The sequence below is a fragment of the Salarias fasciatus genome, chromosome 3 (assembly GCF_902148845.1).
Source record: "Salarias fasciatus chromosome 3, fSalaFa1.1, whole genome shotgun sequence".
In the NCBI taxonomy this organism is placed as follows: Eukaryota; Metazoa; Chordata; class Actinopteri; order Blenniiformes; family Blenniidae; genus Salarias; species Salarias fasciatus.
In genome coordinates, this window is record NC_043747.1 from 19,964,432 (window position 1) to 19,972,285 (window position 7,854).

The 7,854-nt window shown below is 45.1% G+C and overlaps 2 protein-coding genes across 2 annotated transcripts in view; both read left to right on the forward strand.

Moving 5' to 3' along the window:
* The window catches only part of LOC115383071 (NACHT, LRR and PYD domains-containing protein 14-like), a 51,066-nt gene that overhangs the window by 30,257 nt on the left and 12,955 nt on the right, over nt 1–7,854 (forward strand). Inside the window, exons 9-10 of the mRNA XM_030085102.1 lie at nt 2,695–2,877; nt 3,090–3,256. Coding sequence (XP_029940962.1) covers nt 2,695–2,877; nt 3,090–3,255 — 349 coding nt within the window. The 3' untranslated portion in view covers nt 3,256. The remainder of the gene's footprint in view (nt 1–2,694; nt 2,878–3,089; nt 3,257–7,854) is intronic.
* Nucleotides 3,273–7,508, forward strand: LOC115383126 (uncharacterized). Its single transcript, XM_030085197.1, has 2 exons — nt 3,273–4,713; nt 6,422–7,508. Exons 1-2 carry the CDS (start codon nt 4,273–4,275, stop codon nt 6,629–6,631), a joined length of 651 nt encoding a protein of 216 aa, XP_029941057.1. The 5' UTR covers nt 3,273–4,272; the 3' UTR covers nt 6,632–7,508.

The window sequence follows — 7,854 nt, forward strand, 5'->3', positions numbered from 1 at the left end:
CTCAGCTCTGGCCTACATGCTGCAGATGTCAGACCAGGTCCTGGAGGAGTTGGACCTGGACAGGTTCAACACATCAGTGGAGGGACGACGGAGACTGATCCCAGCTGTGAGGAACTGCAGGAGGTTTCGGTGAGTCCACACACAGCTGTGCTCCAAACCTGCACATACACTCATAAGGAACATAATGTCATGGCTCTCTTGAGTTTCCGGTTATTTCTGCAACTCTGATTTTCTCTGGTAGAGTAATTGGAAGATATACAGTACTTCTTTGTCACAAAAAACATTCATGAAGTTAGTTTCTTTAATGACTTTATTATGAGTTAACAGAAAAAGTGACCAAATCTGCTGGATCAAAAATATACAGACAGTAATGTTCATATTTGTTTGTATATCCTTTGACCATTTTCACTTGAATTATGTGCTTTTGGTAGCCATGCACAACCTTCTGGCAAACTTCTGGTTGAATCTGTGACCAACTTGACGGAACTGATGCAGTTCAGTGAAATGTGTTGGCTCTCTGACATGGACTTGTTTCTTAAACATTGTCCACGTGTCCTCAATGGGGTTTAATTCAGGACTTTGGGACGGCCATTCTAAAACCTCAATTCTAGCCTGATTTAGCCATTCCGTTACCACTTTTGATGTTTGTTTACTTTCCATTGGCAACAAAACAGCCCCACAGCATAATACTTCCTCCATCATGTTTAACAGTAGGCGTGGTGTTCTTCGGGTTAAAGGCTTCACTTTTTCTCCTCCAGACATATTTCCAGGCATTCCAAGAACTCAGAGTACTGATTCCAGATGCTCAAACGACCAGTATTTATTAAAAGTCACTAAAGTTGGAACTGACGACTGCTTTGTGTATTCTGAACCTGCTGCTTGGATTTCATGACGGCTCAATCAGAGTGTCCTCTCTCACGGCCGCTTCCTGTCCTCCGTGTCTCGTTCCAGATTCTCTTTCTGTGACCTGACTGACTCTCACTGGGAAGTGATCTCCTCAGCGCTGAAGTCTGACCCCTCCCACCTGACCGAACTGGTCCTGAGTAACGGTGACATGAAGGATGGATCAGTGAAGTTCCTGTGTGCCGGACTGGAGAGTCCAAACTGTAAACTGGAGACTCTGAGGTCAGTCCATGCCTGAAGAAGTCCTGGTGTGTAGCGACTGTGTTAACTCTCAGGATGAAACGTTGTCCTCTGATCTCACTTCTTCCTGTCTTTATTCCAGGTTGTTCAACTGCAGGTTGTCAGAGATCAGCTGTTCTTCTGTGGCCTCAACTCTGAAGTCCAACCCCTCAGTCCTGGAACATCTGGAACATCTGGACCTGAGTAGAAACCATGTGCAGGATTCAGGAGTACAGCAGCTGTGTGGCTTCCTGGAGAGTCCACTCTGTGGTCTGCAGACTCTGAGGTCAGGCTCCATGTTTGAGGTTGTGCAGTGAAAGTTGTGTTGACACTGAAGTGATCTGAGAGCGATCCACACTGAGGATCTCCATGAGATCACCCTTCTCAAGAAGAATTAATGAAAAACCATGATCAGCCTGATCAGTGTCATCTAATTATGATTAACTACTAATCTGATCTGTGATTCAGTGTTTACAACCAGATTTAGAATATAGGCAGGAATCAGAAGTTTAAGGATTTGGAGACTTTGAAATGAAATCTTTACTCTGATACAACTTTGAAAACTGTGCAGTTTTCATCATGTCAGTCATTCTCAAATGAAAGGCAGAAGATGCGTCTTGTCGCTGTGATGGAACCTGAAACCTGAAGTCATTGAGTGTTTCAGGTCTTTCAACATCAGACACCATCGCTCAGGCGACCTCAGCCAATACTCCAGCAGCATTCCTCCATGGATCTGTCCTCTCCATCCATTGACCTTCTTTGCAGCTTCAGTTGCAGACCCGATGGCCTTCCTCTTTGCCTCCCTGGTGAGGCCCAGCAGTGTGAGTACTTTGCGGAGTGACTGCCCTGCAAATCCTGGTCAGAGCTTCTCGAGGCGTTTTCCAGCCTTGCCTCCTGCACCCGCCTACCAGCTCCTGGTGCTCGGCTCGCTTTCTCTTGCTGTCCTCGCCCATAAACTCCTCTGGGAGCCGAGAGTTCCAGAATGATCAACCACCTGGTGGAATCTGACACAATGATCGCGTGTAGCTGAATTCAGCTGTTTGTTAAGGTCAACCTCCAGTTGATGGTGGAGCTGAGGAGGTCAGACGTTGGTCCAGATTGTGAGTTCGGCTCCTCTCTGGCTCTGTGGGAGACGCTGCTTGTGGATCTTGCTGGTGTTGATGGCAGTGGCTTTGCTGTCTGCAGCCGCCCTCAGCTCCTGGTCTCGGAGCTTTGGGACAGCAGCTAAAGGAGGAGCCTGAGGAATCAATAACCTGGACACTGAAGACAGGAGGCCGTCTCTGTCTTTAACCAGATGTGGAGGTTGGATGTCATGAACATTCTGAACTAAAAACCCAATGGGATGTGAATCTGCTTTCCAGATGTTGAGCCAGGTGACCTTCAGTTAGTGGACATTGTTCCATTTTGTCTTTGCTCCTTGATGCTCTGTTCCGACCATCCTGCTGGCTGGTTCTTCCTCAGCGACTGCCCACGCTTCCTCCTGACCAAGATGCTGTTGCTCTCAACTAATAAAACAGGTTGAATCAAAAGTTGTACAGTCAGAGTAAACGTTGCCTTTCTCTCTGTCTTCAGGTTGTTTAGATGCAAGTTGTCAGAGATCAGCTGTTCTTCTGTGGCCTCGGCTCTGAAGTCCAACGCCTCAGTCCTGAAACATCTGGAACATCTGGACCTGAGTGAGAACCGGCTGCAGGATTCAGGAGTTGAGCAGCTGTGTGGTTTCCTGGAGAGTCCACTCTGTGGTCTGCAGACTCTGAGGTCAGTTCAGCTACAAGCCTTTCTCCTTCTGCCACAGGAAGCAGCTGATCTGAGACTGAAGTGAACATGAGGAGGTGTGTGAATGTTGTGCTGACATGTGGATGATGTGTGTGTGAAGATCAGGACTCAGTAATGTGGAGCTGCTCGTGTCTCCATCAACACATCTGATTGGTTCCTCCTCATTGATTCTGCTGCTTTCTCTCTTTATTCAGGTTGATTAAATGCAGTTTGTCAAAGATCAGCTGTTCTTCTCTGGTCTCCGCTGTGAAGTCCAACCCCTCCCACCTGAAGGAGCTCGACTTGCGTTTGAACAACCTGCAGGATCCTGATGTGCAGCAGCTGGTTGATCTTCAGCAGAGTCCAGACTGCAGACTCTGAGGTCAGTGGATGGTTGGAGTGAGTCCATGCTGATTGCAGTAGGTTTGGACTAAACTCCATAAAAATAGTCACATAAATTAATAATAAATTAATATCATGCTGTACCAGTAAAAAAAAAAAGTTGACATATGGCTATCAATGCATCTATAAAACAAACCGACTCCTCCTCCTTATCTCAGCTATGGACCAATAAAAACTCTGAGATGTTTGTTACCTGTCACGAAATCTGTGAATCGTGACTCGGTTCACACACAGCTCAACAGCAAAATCTGAGTTAATAGTCTTGAAATAAGACTACTGGATAGACTTCAGTAGTGCTGTTTTTCTTTTGTACTTGATGGAAAAAAACATTCTGCACCCTTTATAATAATACTAAGTAATTTGCATTTCAACAGTTGGCAAATTCTATAAAATTATAACAACGCATCCTCATGGCTAGGAATTTTATTTATCAAGATGTGTTTTCATGCAGAATGCTTCAGCCAGAGCTTCTACTGCTTTAACCCATTTTTGACAACAAAAGATTCAGTCAAAAACATTTTTTCAGCATTTAAAACCCATCATAATGCAGGAAATCGCATCGAGATTCTTAATTCTTGGAGGACCTCGAACCTCCCCATTAGCTTTCCATTCTTCTTTGACTTTTGTGGGAAAAAGAATCTTTTACTTGCTTTCTCTGTATTTCAAAGCTGTATTTCAAAGCTTCAGTCAGGGTTGGTCACACCAACCCTGACTGAACACAGATGATGGCGCTTCGTCTCCTCTCTACACTGATCCTGCTCTCTACCAGCGGCTCTGTCTGTGGACTGATGATCCTCGAGGTTTTGGGAAACGATGTTAAATTCCCTTTTAGCGCGTCATGTGGAGCAGAGAAGACTCAGCGTCTGTTCCTCCATGTGAGAGGTTCTCCCCCCCCGGCTGGTAGCGTCTCGGACTGGAGCTCAGGTCTCTCCTGGACCACTTTACACTGACAGACTGAACCACAGCGACTCTCTTCTCCTCCTGAAACTCGTGAGGATGAACGACGCCGGACTCTACGAGCTGACATGTAACGACCGTGTAGAGACTCTGATGGAGCTGCAGCTCTTCTTCCCGGTGGAAACGGTCTCTGCTGAGGGGCAAACCGTGGATCTCCCGTGTCATTCCGTTACACTCGGTAGATCCGTGGAGAGTGTGAAGTGGGAGAAGAGCAGCGGACAGGTGGTGCTGGAGGTGGACGGACTCTCTGGAAGCTGGACTCCGGGGGAAGAGTTTCAAGGAAGCCGGCTGTCAGTGTCCAGGGACTGGAAGGAAACAGGGGACTTGTCGCTCCGGATGGAGGTGAAGGAGGAACACGGAGGACTTTTCTTCTGCTCGGTAACAGAAGGCAGAGTGAAGACCTTGAAGGCAGCAGTGAGGCTGACAGTCAGACCGAACATCACGGATCCAGAGAGCAGCGAGACCAGCGAGCAGCCTCAGGTAGGAGCCTCCACTGCTGGACAGTTCAGCAGGTTTCTGTTCAAAGCTTTTTCAACACGGATACAATCTAGTTCGATGTTAGACACACGGGTTATTGCAGATAATTTCTAGAAATAGAAGCACTTATCTTATTAATATATTTTCATTTAGTATTCGAGTTTATTTGGCCTTTTTTCTGTTTCTGAATCGCGACTGCGGTCCAGCCAGACTGTCAGAGCGCCGGCTGGCTTGACTGCAGTGAATCTCGGGGGCGGATCGCACGCGCCGAGCGTCTGCTTATCTCCGTCCTCCAGTTTTTCGCAACCTGAATGTCTTTGTCGGCAGAGCTACAGCCTGATGGCCTGGCACAGGAAACTGCTCTGATTCTGAAACATGAACTCAGAAATAAACGCACAGCGCAGGAAACGATGTAAAGACGTATCAACCTTAACTTGAGAGGAGAAATGAGCAGAAGTGGGTTCACGCCTCAGCACTGCTGCGCTCATCACATGTGGATCAGAAAAGTTACAGTAAAATCCAGTCGTTGTGAGGAAGTCATTTTTGTGACTTTCCTCTAAATCAAGCTGATCTGGAGCCACAAAACACTTTTCAATATTTAGAACGCGACTCGTGAAGCTTGGGAAGTTTCTTATATCGTTTTGATGCACGAACAAAATATGTTATGATGCATTTATGAATTTTTAATGACAGTTCAGAATATAGAGCCTTTTATGACATTCAACCTATTTTTTACCTGATTTTAACAGCTCTGTTCCTCTTTTCAAGCAGTTTTTTGTTAACAAGTGTGAAATTGTAGCTCTTTTAACCATATAATCTTATTTTGCAAGATTTTTTTCAAATCACATTTAATGTAATTATTTTAGACATTCTAGAGATTTCAGGTATTTCAAGCATTTCTACCATTTTTTCTGCTCTTCTTGTGGTTTTTAGCTATTTTTCCCAATTTTACTTGTACCTTTGTTTGAGTCCCTTTTGAGCCAGGAGTGACGAATCATGTCGTATTGTACTGTGGTGTGAAACTGTAATAAAATAAGTTCCAAGTTTATTGACATTTCATGTTGTGAAAGCTTGATGGAGCCTCGACAGAGGGACTAAAGAGCCACATGTGGCTCCAGAGCCGCAGGTTGCAGACCCCTGGCCTGGAGGGGGCGCTGTGGAGCCACTGGCTGATTGAATGACTGTTGAACTCAGAGGTCATTTACACAATAGAATACAGTGGAAACGGAAACATTTTCTTTAATCCAGACCTTGGGATCATTACAACTGGGGGCCATGTGGCCCTTGAACTCTGCATGGTGGGCCCTCGAGGTGTCACAGTAAAATAGTTCAGTGTTATCCATTATCCTGTTCAGCATTAACATGTTCAGATTCAGCCTCCTGGAAGAGCTGTGTGTTGGTGGATGTCTCAGGCTGAAGCTGTGCTTCATGTCTGCTTCCATGTCGATTTGAAATAGAGGAACCTGTGCTGGGAGAAGACCACAACTTCTGTTTTTCATGATGCTGCATCATTTGTTCAACTACTTGAGGATCATTAAGATGGTTTTGGTCAAATTAGAGTAACAAAGAGGATGTTCTTTTAGTGGTGTAAAAGCAGGAGGACAGTGAAATCCATCAGTGCATGACCAAACAGGGACTGGTGACTACAGGATCTACTGAAACTGGTCCAGCTGGTTTAAATGTGTGATCTGTTGCTTGTCTCCCTCTGCAGGAGTCACACTGTGCTGAGGTTTATTGGCGCAGTTGCTTCATAGCAGCAGTTGTCTTGGGAGTGACTGCTGCTCTGTCTGCGGCTCTCGGATGTTTCCTGAAAAGAAGAAGCAGCAGAGCTTCACCACCGGCATCGTCACAGGAGAGCAACACAAATGGAATTCCTCTGAACCCAAGAGGGGCTGAAGAAGGTCTGTCCTCTTCAGGATGAGACACCAGTGAGAAAACCTGCTTGAGGACCAGAGAGAGTCTCTGATTTCTCCTCCTGATCTTTCCTCATGTGAAGAGACTCCCACAGTGCCTTGCTGGTCTGATTCAGAGCTACAGTCCAGCAGTGAGGCCTATCAGTCCACTTCTCACTCTCTGCTCTCACTCCCAGCATCCACTCCTCCTGGTTAGTGGTTAGCACTTTGACCTCACAGTCAGAATGTCCCCAGTTTGAATCCTCTCTCAGTCCAAACGCTAAACACTCAGGTCAGAGGTCAAACTGAGCACATTAAAGCAGCATTTAGCTCCAAATGTGAGTGTTTTCAAATCCACATTCAAGACTCTTCTTTTCTCATGTGGGTGTTTTAAATCAGGCATGTCAAACAGAAGGCTCGTGGCCCAAAAGTTGCCCCCTGGAGGCTTCAATTAGACCCTCCAAACCACCAAGAAAAATGTCAAAATTTCAAAGAAAACATCAACGTTTTAACTCATTTCAGAGCAGCGGACATAAAGCAACACTGAGACCTGAGCTGAGATGCTGCCATGAAAGCTAGCTGCCTCACTGCTAGCAAACTAGCATTAGCCTCAAAGCCCTGTTGTCAGGGAGAGTTAGTAAAAACACTGAGAGCAGCTTCAGGAGACGTTTTCTGGACATTTCACTGTATTTTGCACCAGAAACTATCTTTAAAATTGGCTTTATGTTGAGACTGTAGTCATTTTTAGCAGTACTTCAAATTTATTATTATTATTATTTTTTTTTTTTTGTATTACTAGGTGGCGGTAGTGAGACAGGTTGTTTATGTAGAGTTCAGAGGTCACAGGTAGAGGGAGGACACACAGTTCTCACCAGACCAGCAAACAGAAGATTCAGACAAAGATTCAAAAACCCAGAATGTTTCTCTTTTCTTGCATTAAATGAACCATGAAGTAAAGTTCAGTCAGACGGACTGGGAGTTCAGTTTGTGGGTCTGTTACCTGCTGTTCACCTGAGAACTGATGGCAGGAAATGGAGAAAGGAACCTTGATGGGTTAAATGCAGAGGATGAATTTTGTTGGACATTCAGTGTATAATGACAAATAAAGCACTTTTCCTTTTCCTTTCCTTTGAAGAATTGGCATCGTAAAGTTAAAAAAAGAGAATTGTTTAGTCAAAACACACACACTGTTATTTGTTGTAAGTTTAATTGAGACAAATGTTTTTTTTGTTTGTTTTTGTTTTACTTTTTA